At 36.8% G+C, this 15,274-nt stretch overlaps 1 protein-coding gene across 1 annotated transcript; it reads left to right on the top strand.

Moving 5' to 3' along the window:
* Positions 1-1,089: 1,089 nt before the first annotated feature.
* LOC140524252 (ubiquitin-conjugating enzyme E2 G1) lies at positions 1,090-2,497 on the top strand. The gene has a single exon (XM_072638635.1). The coding sequence runs from the start codon at positions 1,236-1,238 to the stop codon at positions 1,746-1,748; it is 513 nt and encodes a 170-aa protein (XP_072494736.1). The 5' UTR covers positions 1,090-1,235; the 3' UTR covers positions 1,749-2,497.
* The last annotated feature ends 12,777 nt before the right edge of the window (positions 2,498-15,274 follow it).

The raw sequence follows: 15,274 nt of genomic DNA, 5'->3' as shown, positions 1-15,274 counted from the left end.
TGAAAGCATGAAGGAAGGCTTCATATAGGTAGGAGGTATCACCTGCACTGGGCCTTGAAAAATGGAGGAATAGGAAGAAAGGAAAAATAGGAAAGGATGGGGGCTGGATATGGGAGAAGTCCATTCCTTGAATAGAAGTGGGAGTGGGCAGGACCAGATCTTTTTTAAGAATGATCCCAATTTGAAGCCAGTAGGGTGCAAAGAGAAGCTGTAGAGGTAGGCTGAGGCCAGTTTGGGACCTTGAAATGTAAAGTGGAGAAGTTTGTATTTAGTTAGTAGGCAGTTGGGATTTACTGAAGGTTTTCAAATAGAAGAGAAAAGCTTTGTGATTAGTCCTGTTTTCTAGAAAGATTAATTTGGCAGTGGTATAAAAAATGGAGTAGAATAGGGAGAGACTAAAAATCAGCATAGAGGCTATTGTAATACTTCAGAGAGGAGGTGATAAGGGCCTGAAATAGGGGAGCAATATCTTGCATGGAAAGGGACAGATATGACAGCTATTCTCAAAACTCAAATTGCTCTATGATCTCATTAGTATCAGGGCACTCCCACCAGTGTTTGAGATCAGAAATCTATCCATGCCCCGCCAACTGTGTCACCCAACCTTGTCCTTCCATACATTTGATGCAGTATATAGTCCCAAAGGATCATAAATCTAGAGTTGGGAAGTCACTTCAGAGGTCATTTAGTCCAACCTCATTATTTTATAGATGAGGAAACTGATGTCTAAGGAAATGAAGTGATTTGAACAAAGACTCACAGGCATTCAGAGGGTGGATTGGAGCCCAGATCCTGACTCTACAGACAGTGCCCTTCCTATTGCATTTTGCATTTTTGTGTCCTGGCTTTACCATGGCCAGAGCGTTCATCCCCAAGTGGCCAGCGCACCCATGATCAGCATCTCCTGGCATAGCCTTTGAAAATCCAAGGTCATCCCAGCCCCATGGTGCGGTAAATAAAGCGAGCCTTGGCGCCTGGCAGCGGGGCTCCCTAAGACACCTTAGGGCCAGGTGTGCATGTGTGGGCGGGGAGCAGCCACGGGGCGGGGAACAGCGAGAGGGAGGCGGGGCGGAGCGTGCAGCCAGGTGAGGCGAGGCGAGCTCCATCACGCGGCGGCCTACCCGCCTCCCCCGAACTTCCTTCCGCCTGGGCCTCAGGTGCCCCGACTCCCCGCCACAGGCTCCCCAGCGGGTCGCAGCCCCCTGCCCCTACATCCCTCGGGGCCGGCCAGGAGGATGACGGAGCTGCAGTCGGCGCTGCTCCTGCGAAGACAGCTGACGGAGCTCAACAAAAACCCTGTGGAAGGCTTCTCGGCGGGCTTGATAGACGGCAATGACCTGTACCGCTGGGAGGTGCTGGTCATCGGTCCTCCCGACACCCTTTACGAAGGCGGCGTATTCAAAGCTCACCTCACTTTCCCCAAAGACTACCCCCTGCGACCCCCGGAGATGAGGTTCGTCACCGAGATCTGGCACCCGAACGTGGACAAGAACGGGGACGTGTGCATTTCCATCCTCCACGAGCCGGGAGAGGACAAGTACGGCTACGAGAAGCCCGAGGAGCGCTGGCTGCCCATCCACACCGTGGAGACCATCATGATCAGCGTCATCTCCATGCTGGCCGATCCCAACGGAGACTCGCCCGCCAACGTGGACGCAGCCAAAGAGTGGAGGGAAGACCGCCACGGGGAATTCAAAAGGAAAGTGGCCCGCTGCGTCCGAAGGAGCCAGGAGACCGCTTCGGAGTGACGTTCGTGCAGCCACTTGGACTTGTGGCAAATGTGGCACCGGTTCTATTTTCGTGTCCTCGCCTGCGTTCTTCCCATCTCTTACTGCACTACTGTAGCACCTTGACAGACACTGGCAGAGACGTGGCAGCTGCGAAAGGTGCCAGTTATCGGTGCTGACGAGAGACTAATAGAGGCCAATTTAAGGATGACTACATATTTTGGATTCTAATGAACTACTTTGACCTTCCGGAACAATTGTAAAAACATGTACATAGTATAACATAATCTGGATGATAAATGTATATAAATACACACACACATATATACTGTTCATGTACATTCTGAATACACAATGTATCAAGTGATGCTTCTTTAAGTTAGGATAAAAGTACACATTCTAAAGATTTTAGCAGATTTTCTTTCTCCATCCCGGATTGTTTCTCTATCAGTTTAAAGAGACTCTTAAAGCGTGTCAGATTTAAATCATTTAGGATTAAGGTTGTCCATTTAATTTTCTTTTAAACCATTGAGACTTCATTAAAATCTTTCATTTACTACAGTTTTGTACTTGTTTGAAAACATTCCCCTTTGCTTTCTAACTTGTTCCAGCAGAAAGTTTAATGATAACTTGAAAGGGAGAGTAATCAATAGGTTCTTTTTGTTTGTTTGTTTGTTTGTTTGTAATCCGAATGCATTAATCTTTTGGATGGTTTGTAGCAAGAGCTCTTAAGCCTCCTTTTTGCTGCTTCTAAAGTACTTTGAATGAAATTAACCCGAGTATTTTGTTGTATTTTGCCCTTTCAACACTGAAGAAACGGCAGATAGAATTGCTGAACAATTGTCAATGATATTTTAAAGATTGCCCGGAACAGAAGAGGTTCTATAGGACTGGAAAAGGGAACATGTCCTGATTTTCAAAAAAAAAAAGAAACAGAATGGAGACTCCAAACTATAGGCCAAAGAGGTTGACTTCAATTCCTGGCAAAATTCTAGAATGTATTGTTAAAGAAATGGTTAGTGAACATTTCCCAGGATGTGATGGTCATAAAGAACCAGGATGGTTTCACCAAGAACAGGTTGTGCCAGACTAACATTATTTCCTTTTTTGAGAGTGCAATAACTATATTTTGAGAGTGCAGTAACAATATCAGGGGGCAAATAATATGTATTAATATATTTTAGCGAAGGGTTTGATAATGTTTCTTGTGCTTTTATCATGCAAAGGATGGTGAGATATAGGCTGGAAGATAGCATATTTAGACATACTTGAAACTAATTAAATTATTGGACTCAAAGAACAACGATTAATGGTGCAATTTCAACTTGGAAGAAGGTCTCCAGGAGAGTACTTGGCCTTGTGTGTTTTAACATTTTTATCATTGACTTAAATAAAGGCAGAGGTCATATGCTTGAACTTTGCAGATGGTACAAAACTAGGATGGCTAACATGCTAACAGGATCCAAAAATATCTCGACAGGCAAGAAAATTGAGATGAATTTAATAACATGAAATTTAATAAGGATAAATGTAAAGTTTTACATGCTTGGTTTCAGGAAATTGACTTCATAAGTATAAGATGGGGGAGGTATTGCTAGCAAAAGATGGAGAGATTCTACTGGGTAGCAACCTTAATATGAGTTCAAAATGCATTAATATCAGCCATTAAAAGCAAATATTATATTGGGGTTGCATTAAAAGAGGAATAACTTCTAGAAATAGAGATGTGATCACTCTGATGAACACTGCCCTAATCAGATAGCATCTGGAGTAGTACATTCAATTCTGGACCCCATGCTTTAGAATGTTACATTGAAAAGTGGTTAGAGAGAGAAACTAGAATAGTGGAGGTCCTTGAATCCATAGCACATGAAGATTAGTTTTAAAAAAATAGAGATGTTTAACCCAGGGAAGAGAAGAGTTAGGGAGAACATGATAGTTTTCTTTAAATGTGTGAAAAACAGTTATATGTAAGAGTAGACTTGTTCTGTTTAGCCTGTGAGGGCAAAACTAGCAAGAGTGGGTGGAGATTGAAAATAGAATTATTTAAGTTTGCTACAAGGAAACAACTCACTATTAATTACAACTCTCCCAGAGCAGAATGGACCAATTTTGGAAGCTTTCAGGTTAAGGTTGGATGACCTACCACTTGTGCGGGATGTCATAGTGGGGAGTTTTTTTTTTTAATTTGGTTTGGAATTAGATGGTGCTAAGACCCTTCTACAATTCAAAGCTTCCAAACAAATGACTTCAATTTGTGATTAAAGATATTGTTTTCTCCTAATTCCTTTCTTTATATTCCTTTCTTCCTCTTTCTTTCCTTCTATTCTTCTCAGCAGACTTTCCTGATATAATGGACGAGGAAAACATGGCATATATTTTAATGAAATTTGATTTTGAAAGTAGCTTAGATAATGAATTCTTCCAGAGTAATACAGACGTAAATGCATAGGAACTGATAACCTGTTTGTTGGGGTATTGAGGTAAAGAGAAAAGTCAAATAATTCAAGATTATTATATATCAAGAACTATTTTAGAAGGAAAGATTAGTTCAGTTTTGGACATGATGAGTTTCAAGTGTCATGATAATGCTTATATGGAGAAAACTAGCAAGAAATTGAAAATACAGGAACAGAGGTCAGGGAAAAATTGGAGATGGAAATAAATATTTTTCAGCTATTTACATAGAAATAATACAGTCATGGGAATGAATGTGTGTGGCGAATGATGAAAGACAAGGGGACCAATGGTGGCTTTAAAGAAAAACCCTTGAGAATCAGACAAACAAGTAGTTCATAGAATTATAGGATCATAGGGTTATGGTTAGAAAAAAAAAACATTGGGGGTGGAGCCAAGATGGCAGAGTAGAAAGACGCATATACTCCAGTGCTTCCCCCACAGCTGACAAAATACCTGTACAAAATGACTGTCAACAAATTCTAGAGCAGCAGAAGCCACAGAATGAAAGAGTGAAAGAGATTCCCAGCCAAAGATAATCTGGAAGGCTGACAGGAAAGGTCTATCCCAGGGGATTCTGAACAGAGTGAAGCCCAGCCCTGGCCATGTGGCACTGGGAGGAACAGGACAGGATCATGCCTCCAGGGCAGAATCCTTAGGGGGGAAGGTCCCAGATCCCTCAACCTACAAGCCACAAAGAAAGCTTCAAAGGTCAGTGTGGGAGGGCTTCCCCAACTGGGTGAGAGGGGAGCAGGGTCCCTCCAGCACTGGCCCCAGGTGGCAGCAGAGGTGGTGGCAGCAGCAGCAGGCAGTGGGCAGCTCCGGTGGCCACAGAAGCAGCCTGGGTCCATTGTCCAAGCAGCTCAGCTTAAAACCAACTCCCTTTTGCATTGCTAGTTAACCAGAGGGCAATTGACTAGAGGGCTCTTCTGCAGGATTCTAATGGGTAGTCCTAAGGGTTTTTGTGGTGTCTAATATCATTCCTGAACCAGTATGTTCTTCGTCATTAATCAAACCAGTTGAGATCACTTAATTTTTAACAAAAGGGTTTTTTACTAAGAACATATGGCAAGAACAGGATCTCATCAGCTGTCATGGGTTTAGTTATCATCTCTTTACATACTTCCAAAATCAATATATGCAATTTATATCTCTCTTTTGACCTCATCCTATAATGCCAACTACCAGTTACACCTGGATATATTATGGTGCATAAAAATCTCAGCATGTCTAAAAGTAATTATCTTTCCTCTTTGAACTTGCCCCTTATCTAGGCTTCCTTATTTTGGACTAAGTTACTACCATCCTTCCAGATTCTTTTGTTTTCAATTATAATCATTTTCAATTATTCACTTTATCTTTTCCCTCAGTTATCACAACTCCTTTAGTCAGATACCACAATATTTCTCCAACCATCTCTTCATCTTGCTTCAGGCCCTCATCCTTTCTGATCTGGATTTTGTCAAACCTACTTCCTAGTAGGTTTCCATACCTTTTTGTCTCTCCTGTTTCCAATCCATACAAATGCCAAACTCTCTTCCCCTCAAGTGTCTACAGGTACTCTATTGAATCTAGAATACTAGAGTATAGTACTCTAAAATATAGAGTACTCCATAGAATCTAGAGTAAAATCCTAACTTCACAGTTTATCCCCTCAAACCTATTCTCCTTCTTAACTTCCATTATTTTTATTGAGAACACCACCATCCTTCCAAAGTTCCATGTTCACCCATTTAAAGTGTCCTTTTTCTCCCTTACCCTACAGTAAGTTAGTAAGTCTTTTTAGTTCCACTTCCACAACATTTCTCACATTTTTCACTGAACCACCACCATAAGACCAGTGGTATACTGGTAAGTAGTTGATAGCTGGCTCTCTGGAAAAAAAAATACAAAACACACTTTTAATTTTGATCTGCATAGTTAACATTTTCTCCATCACTTTCTTAAGTTGACAGTCAACAAAACAATAAATCAGTAAATCATTGATTTGTAGTATTCGCCAGTTTCCAAGATGTAAAAAGTTACACCAAAAATTTAACAACTGACTGGAGAGCTGTTTGAGCTGGCTCCAGCACACTGATCATTTAGACTTTAATCACTTTTTTTTTCTGGATTATTGTAAAAGCTTGCTGATTTTCTTCCTGCTTCCACACTGTCCCCTCTTGAATACATACTCTACATAATTGCTTAAGTGATATTCCTAAAGCATATGATGATGTCATTCCCCTGCCCAATAAACCTCAGTTATTCCCTATTTGCCCCTAGGACAAAATACATATTCCTCTGTTGGGTATATGTCTGACTCCTCCCCACTATACTATTTACACATTATTTCCACCTTCCTGCAGTTCTTCAATCACATCTTTCTTCAGAGTGCCTTTGCATAAGCTATATCCCCTGCCTGGAATGCACTCACTCTGTCCTCATTTCAGTCACATAGAATCCCTGGCTTAGTTCAGAGCTCAAGCAATTTTACAGTATTTATAGAAAGCCTTTCCTAGTCCCTCTACTTCTAGTTCCTCTTTCTCACTCCATTACCTTGCATTTACTTTGTACATATTTTGTACAACTTATATTTGTGCTCAGAAATTATACAGGAAGCCCTTACACATCCCTTTACTCATTAGTGCTTTCCATTTTCTCAAATTATCTTGTGTGAAGGCAAGAAAATTTTCATTTTTTTTTTTTTGTATCCACAGCACTTAGCATAGTACTTTGGAAATCCTTGGAAATAATGAAACTGAAAAGTCAATAATAACATCATTATAGCTAGTTTGTGAAGTACTTTACATATTTTATCTCATTTGGGCCTCAAGGCAGGTATTATTATCTCCATTTTACAGATAAAGAAACTAAGACTGAAAAAGATTAAGTGACTTGCCTATACTCACCCATCTAGTAAGTGGTCCAGTCAGGATTTGAACCAGTTTTCCTGACTCTATCCACTGTTCCTATGAAGAAAAGTGTGCTGAAGTTAGGAAGGGTGAGTGGGGAATCAAGAGCACCAATCAAAAGGTTAAAGATTTGGCATGCATGAGGACTTTTCATCCTTAGAAACTGGAGAATAAAGGGAGAGGAAAAGAGGAGACTCAGGTTTTTAGGTCTTGGAAAGATTAGTGAAGGAGTTTGCTTGAGATAACTTCAATCTTAATAAATTCTTTAGTTGAGGTTATCAGCCAAAATAGATGGAAGAGAGCATATTTTGTAGCTTGAAGCAGGGACAGGTTTGAAATAGCCTCTGTGGGAAATGTGATAATGAGTCAGTTAAATGAAGAAAAAAATGTCTGTCAAAATAATGACAGCCTAGATTATGTTAGATACATTTCTGATGAATTTAGTCAGCATGTTTTCTTGACTTGTTCGTTAGAAATATGGAAGGGGGCAGAGCCAAGATGACAGAGTAGAAAGATGCATATACTCTAGTGCTTCCCCCACAGACCACAAAATACCTGTAAAAAATGACTGTCAACAAATTCTAGAGCAGCAGAAGCCACAGAATGAAAGCATGAAAGAGATTCCCAGCCAAAGGTAACCAGGAAGGCTGACAGGAAAGGTCTATCCCGTGGGATGCTGAACAGAGTGGAGCCAAGCCCTGGCCATGCAGCACTGGGAGGAACAGGACCTGAAAAGACCTCTGGAACAGAATTCCCAGCAGGGAGGGTCTCAGATCCCTCAACCCACAAGCAACAAAGAAAACTCCAAAGGTCAGTGTGGGAGGGTTTTCCCACCTGGGCTAGAGGGGAGTCAGGTCCTTCCAGCAGAAGCAAAAGCAGCAGCAGCAGGTGGTGGGTGGCTATGGTGGTCACAGAAGCAGCCTGGGTCCATTGTCCAGATAGCTCAGCTTAAAGCCTCTGGGGGAATTGAGTGGCTGATCTGAACCTCAGCCTTGAGCATGGTACTGCGATGGGGAGGAGCACTAGGACCCTTCTCTTGACAAAGGATTCAGAAGTTAAGTGACTGGCTGAGAAAATGCCCAAAAAAGGGGGAAAAAAATAAGACCATAGGTTACTTCCTTGGTGAACAGACATCTCCTTCCATCCTTTCAGATTAGGAAGAACAATGCATACTGTCAGAGGAAGTCAAGGCTTCTGACTCCACTACCTCCAAAATGAATATGAAATGGGTTAAAGCCATAGAAGAGCTTGAAAAGCAAGTCTGCAGCTGACTAAAGGAGAACCAAAAAATGCTGAGGAAAATGACACTTTTAAAACAGACTAACTCAATTGGAAAAAGAGGTCCAAAAAGCCAATGAGGAGAAGGAGGCAATAAAAAGCAGAATTAGCCAAATGGAAAAGAAGATTCAAAAGCTCACTGGACTAAATAGTTCTTTAAAAGAGAGACTGGAATTCAGAGAAGCTAATAACTATGAGATAAACCAAGAAGTTAAAAAACAAAACCAAAAGACTGAAAAAAAGAGAAGATAATGTGAAACATCTCATTGGAAAAACAACTGACCTGGAAAATAGATCCAGGAGAGACAATTTAAAAATTATGAGACTACCTGAAAGCCATGATCAAAAAAAGGAGGCTAGACATTATCTTTTATGAAATTATCAAGGAAAATTGCCCTGAGATTCTAGAACCAGAGGGCAAAATAAGTATTCAAGGAATCCACCAATCACTGCCTGAAAGAGATCCAAAATGAGAAACTCCTAGGAACATTGTGGCCAAATTCCAGAGTTCCCAGGTCAAGGAGAAAATAGTGCAAGCAGCTAGAAAGAAACAATTCAAGTATTGTGGAAATGCAATAACACAGGATCTGGCAGCTTCTACGTTAAGAGATCAAAGGGCTTGGAATAGGATATTCCAGAAGTCAAAGGACCTGGGATTAAAACCAAAAATCACCTACCCAGAAAAATTGAATATAATGCTTCAAAGGAATAAATGGTCATTCAATGATATAGAGGATTTTCATGCATTCATGATGAAAAGAACAGAATTGAATAGAAAAATTTGATTCTCCAACATAAGAATCAAGAGAAGCATGAAAAGGTAAGCAGGAAAAAAAATCATAAAGGACTTTCTAAAGCTGAACTGTTTACATTCCTACATGGAAAGATAATATCTCTTGAGACTTTTCTTAGTGTTTGGGTAGGTGGAGGGATTACACACACACACACACACACACACACACACACACAGTACAGGTTGAGTTGAATCAGAAGAGATGATATCCATAAAAAAAGTTAAATTAAATTAAGGGGTGAGAGAGGAAAGTATTGGGAGGAGAAAGGGAGAAAGAGATAAGAAAAATCTTGTTCAATGGAGGAGAAAAGGAAGGAGATGAGAGGGGAAAAGTGAAGCTTACTCTCTTCACATATGGCTTAAAGAGGGAATAACATACTTACTAAATTTGGTATGAAAATCTATCTTACACTACAGGAAAATAGGGGAAAAGGGGACAAGTGGGGTGAGGGGGATGGTAGAAGGGAGGGCAAATGGGAGAAGGGAGCAACTAGAAGAAAATACTTTTGGGAAGGGATGAGGTCCAAGGAGAAAACAGAAGAAAAAAGGGAAGGAAGTAGTTTGGGTTGGAGGGCAATATAGTTAGTCTTACACAACATGACTGTTATGGAAGTCTTTTGCAAAACTACACATACAAAGCCTGTATTGAATTGCTTGCCTTGTCAGTGGAGATGGGTGGGGAGGGAGGGAGAGAGAGAAGTTGAAATTCAAAGTATTAGAAATGAATGCTGAGAATTGTTATTGCATATAACTGGGAAATAAGAAATACAGGTAATGGGGTATAGAAACTTATCTTGCCCTATAAGAAAAGAGAGAAGATGGGGATAAGAGAAAGATGGAGTATGATAGAATGGAGGGGAAGGGGTAATCAGAATGCAAGGTATTATGGGGTGGGGGAAGACGAGAGATGGGGAGAAAATTTGTGACTCAAAATTTTGTGGAAATGAATGTTGAAATCTAAAAATAAATTTAAAAAAATAATAGAAATATTTAAGGGAGGTGAGCAGGACAGGAACTTCAGATAATCAAGGAACTAATAGATTCAAGTCTGGAGAAGAGTTGTATTACTGAAATTTGTTGTTGTTGAGCTGTTTTGGTCATGTCCTACTCTTTGTGACCCCATTTCGAGTTTTCTGGGTAAAGATATGCCATTTCCTTCTCCAACTCATGTTAGAGGTAAAGAAATTGAGGCAAACAGGGTTAAGTAACTTGCCCAGGACCACACAGCTAGTAAGTGTCTGAGGCCAGATTTGAACTCAGGAAGATGAGTATTCCTGACTTCAGACTGAACACTCTATTTACATCAATAGGTAAACATAAAATCAGCATTGTGAAGATTGAGAAAGGTAGCCCCAATAGGAATGATAGCCTGTAACAGAAGGAATTGTTTAAGAGAATAGGAGTTATGGTGGGGCCCAATGGCAATTTCATGAAAAGAAAATATGTGAGAGATTGGTGAGAAGGAGGTTAACAATGTGGATTTCAACCTGAAAATCCAGTTGAATAATTTCAAGTGATATTAAAGTCTAGGGTATGACCACCCCTGTCTATGGCAGGGAGTACCGTACAAGGCTAGGTTAAAAATTAGAAATCATGATTCTAACCCTCATTTTACAGTGAGGGAGCTGTGGCCCAGGATGTTAAATGAAATGTCCAAGTCATGTCTATATTTAGTAGCAACACCAATGCTTGAACTCAGGTCCTCTGCCTCCCAGTGTAATTTTGAGAAGTTTCAGGAATTGGTAGACCAGGGCTTTAGAAGATCAGGAACACGAATATCAAGGTTGCCTAGGATGATGACCATAGTTATTGAAACAGAAATAATTTGAGTAGAAAAATGAAATCAGATTTGTGCAAAAGAAAAGTAATTAATTAGCAGAGGAACAAATTGGAATTGGGCAAGGCTGAAGATGAGGAGATTGGTTAAACATGTATGGCAACAGTTTAAGAAATATAGTGAGACTAGAGAGCAGACAATTGATTAGAAAAATATTGTACAGGTAGAATCAATTGGAAATTATAGAAATTATAAGCTCCATGAAGGGAAAGATCATGTTTTATTTATCTTTGTATTCTCCTCCAAAAGTGCCTATCATGAGTGATCTGTACAAAACTATGCTTTCAATAAATGCTTGTTGAACTAAACCAAAGGATATTTGTTTTCAATTAGCATGCTTTTCTAATGGTTTCTTAGACATTTTGTATGTTTCTAAACAAACTTTCAGTTACCTTACATGGCTTAGTAATAATGTTTGTCAGATTTCTGATCTTTAAAAAATAAGTTTAACTGATTTTTTATTTTTGCATCACAGTTATTTGTGAAAATACTTTCCTGTTCAATAAAAATAATTAATAACACAGTGACCATGCCTAAAATGTATACCACAGTCAAGAGGAATTACTAGAAACACTAGAAAGCAGTTTGTCAGAAATTGAGTTTAGACCAACATTTTATGCTATCTACCAGAATGAGCTTTAAATGGAGAGATGAGCAGAATAAAAAATTAACATCATTTAAAAAAAAAAAAGTCTTGTCATAAAAAAAAAAGGACAAGAGGAAATGCCTTTTATATCTCTTAATAGGAGAAAATTTTTTAAATAAAATTTTATTTATATCTTTTATTTTTATATCACTTACATTTCCCATCCCAGAGAGTCATCCTGTGTAAGAAGGGATTAAAAAGAATAGAAAATCTAACCAATACATCCAAAAAAACTCTGATATTATATGTAGCATTCTATATCCACAAACCTCACCAACCAATACATCCAAAAAATCTGATATATGCAACATTCTATATCCAAATACTCCACTTCCCAGTTCTGCAAAAGATGGGTAGTAAGTGCCTTCTTATATTTGTTCTTTGTAGCGGAGATTGGTCATTATAATTTCACAGTGATTTTGATTGTTTTGACTTTTTAAAAATTGTCCTTTGTTGTAATCACTGTGCAAATCATTTTCCTGATACTGCTTACTTTATATCAGTTCATGTCTTTCCTTGGCTCTCTACATTCATCATAAACATAGTATTGTTAAAACACAGTAATATTTGATTATATTCATGTATCACAACTTTTTTTCATTTCTAATCAATGCCTGTATAATTTTTTTTCTAGTTCTTTGCTACTAGAAAAAAGGCTATTAGATATATTTTGGTGAACATAGGCCATTTTCTTTGACTATTAACTTCTTTGGGGCATATACCTATCAGTGGGATATCTGGGTCAAAAGGCAAAGCATTTTAGTTGTGGCTCATCATAATTCTAAATTTATTTCAAAAATGGTTTTTTGCTATTTCATTGCTTGTGTAAAAATACATTGCATTTCTAACTTTTGCAGCTTCTCAAATTTTAAATATTCACATCTTTTATCATGGTTGCTAATTTGTTGGGTGTGAGATAAAACCTTTATTTTGATTTTTTTTTTTATTATTAGTGATTTGGAGTATCCTTTCACATTGTTGTTAAGACTTTGCAGTTCTTTTTGTGAGAACTACTTGTTCTTATTCTTTGATCTTTTATTTATTAAGGAATGATACATATATATATATGTGCGCACATGCATATAAATATATATGTATGTGTATATGCATATGGGGTGTGTGTGTGTGTGTGTGTGTGTGTGTGTGTGTGTGTGTGTCCTTTGTGTCTAGGATATCAGAAATTTATCAGAGATATTTAATATAAAGATATGTTTCTCAGTTGGCCACCTCTCTTTTTATCCAAGTTACATTAATTTCGTTCACATAGAAACTTTTCAATTTCATAGAATCAAAATTATATATTTGTAATCAATTCTAATCCTTATATGGTTAATAATTCACCCTGTACTCATAGCTATGAAAGGTATCTGATCTGTTTCTCTTCTATTTTGTTTATGGTAACCTTTTTAGTATTACACTTGTACATTTATCTTGAGTTTATTACAATATATGATGTAAACTGTTGTTCTTTCTACTGGGTTATTTTTTCAGTTTTCTCAACAATTCTTGTCAAATAAATTATATTTTGGAGTATTTGAGTAGTATTTCTATTTACTAGTTTTCTATGGCACTAAATCTGGAAATATACATTAATTGTATTATCATTCTTCTATTGACAGGGCCTAGTCATGAGCACTGAATATCCATACAATTATGTTAGTTGTTTTTTTTTATTTCCATAGATAACATTTTCTAACTGTATCCATACAGATACTTTGTGTGTTTTAGTAAATTAAATCTCAAATATTTATGCATTTTGTATTTATTTTATAAGGGACTTCCCACTCTATGTTTCCTCCTGTATTTTATTATTACTACATAGAAATGGTGTTGAAATTTGTGGAACATTTTAATAAACTGATATTTTACTGAAACTATTGTCAGTTAACATTTTGATTTCTTCATATGTACTAAATAAACCATCATATCATCAGCAAATTTTGATAGTTTTGTCATCTCTTTGCCTGAATTTATTCCTTTAATTTATAAATTCTTTCATGTAACAGAAGGGTAAATGGAATTTTTTTTTTAGTCTTATATTTTACTCATATTTATTGAAAAAGAATCTAGTGGTTCTCTACTGCATAAAATTCTAGGTTTTGGTTTTATGTAAGTACTTTTTACTCTGTAAAAAAAAAAAAAAGATTCTCCTATTCTTAGGCTTTGTAGTGGGTTGTTTTTTCTTTTTTAAATATAAATGATTGATGTACTTTGTCAACAGCTCCCTCTTCCCCTGCATTTATAAATATATTATCATGCAGTTTGGGATGATTTGTGTTTAATACGATTATGTCAGTTTTTCCTACTTCTGAACCATTGCTGTATCCATAGTATAAATTCAACTTGATCATAATGAATGATTTCTTGATACATTACTATAATCTTTTTTGCCAGTTTTTATTTAAAAACTTTGAAACAATATTGATTAATAATGTTGGTTTATTTTCATTTCACTGTCCCTTTCCTGATATAGGTATTAAGGCTGTACTTCTCTTATAAGAGAAGTTGGGAAGAGTGCTTTCTTTTTCAATTTATGAAATTTATTTTGTGTTACATAAGTATTAATTATTCTTCAAAAGTTTGATAAAATTCTTCTGTAAATCCATTTATATCAGGTTTGCTTCTACTCCCTCCCCATTTAGTAGTTCTTTTATGTCTAGTTAGATTTTCTTTTTTGAATTTTAAATTATAAAAATTTATATTTGGGGTTCTATTAATTTTGATATTTTATAATTTTATAGAAAATCTATTTCTTTTGAATTTGTAGTTTTATTCTCATGTAACTGTGTATAGTAGATTCTGATAATTATTTTTTCTTTGTTATTGTTTAATTTTCAATTTTCTTTATTTCATTCATTTGATTTTTGTATTTGTTTTTAAAAACAGATTGGCCAAAAGGTTATCATTTCTCTTAGTCTTTTCAAAGAAACACTCTCAGGGATTTTTTTTAAGTTCCTAAATGTTTTTGATTTCTAATTTCTTTCCCTCTAATGTTCAAGATTTCATTTTTTCTCTTACTTTGGGTTTATTTATTTGTTAGTCTTCTAATATTTGTAGAATATATATTTTGTTCATCAATGCTCTCTTTTTCTGTTTAAATTCATTTTTAAGGAGTTTAATTTTCCTTTGAGTCCTCCTTCAACTGAAAATAAGAAATATTGGTATAATCTCATCACTATAATTTTCACTCACATAATTATTAGTTGCTTCTATGATATATACTTTGAATTATTCATTTTTCAGAATTTTTAAATTAAATTTGAATTTATGTCTTTGTCTTTTTTGTACTCTTTATATGGATTATTTTATTGCTAATTATATGTAATTTTTAAAAGCTGTATTATTATTGAGTTTTTTTACATTTTTGTATAATTTCTCTGTGCCCAAGTATGTGGTCTATTTTTTCATGTGAACCTGGGAAATATGTATATATTTTTAAAATTCTCAATAGTAAAATGCCATATTCTTTTTAGCTGTAAGCTCTTCAATAGATTGTCGAATTCTTTAGTTGTTGTTTAATTAGATTTGTTCAGATCTAAGAGAACATTAAATCTCCTATTACTTTTTTATATCAGTCTTTTGGTAATTTAGTTAGCATTTTCTTTATCATAGTGAGTTGATACATATGTTTATTGTTGATAT

The sequence above is a fragment of the Notamacropus eugenii genome, chromosome 1, assembly GCF_028372415.1.
Source record: "Notamacropus eugenii isolate mMacEug1 chromosome 1, mMacEug1.pri_v2, whole genome shotgun sequence".
Taxonomy (NCBI): domain Eukaryota; kingdom Metazoa; phylum Chordata; class Mammalia; order Diprotodontia; family Macropodidae; genus Notamacropus; species Notamacropus eugenii.
The sequence above is the reverse complement of the archived record's forward strand: the minus strand, read 5'-3'. Positions and strand labels throughout refer to the sequence as shown.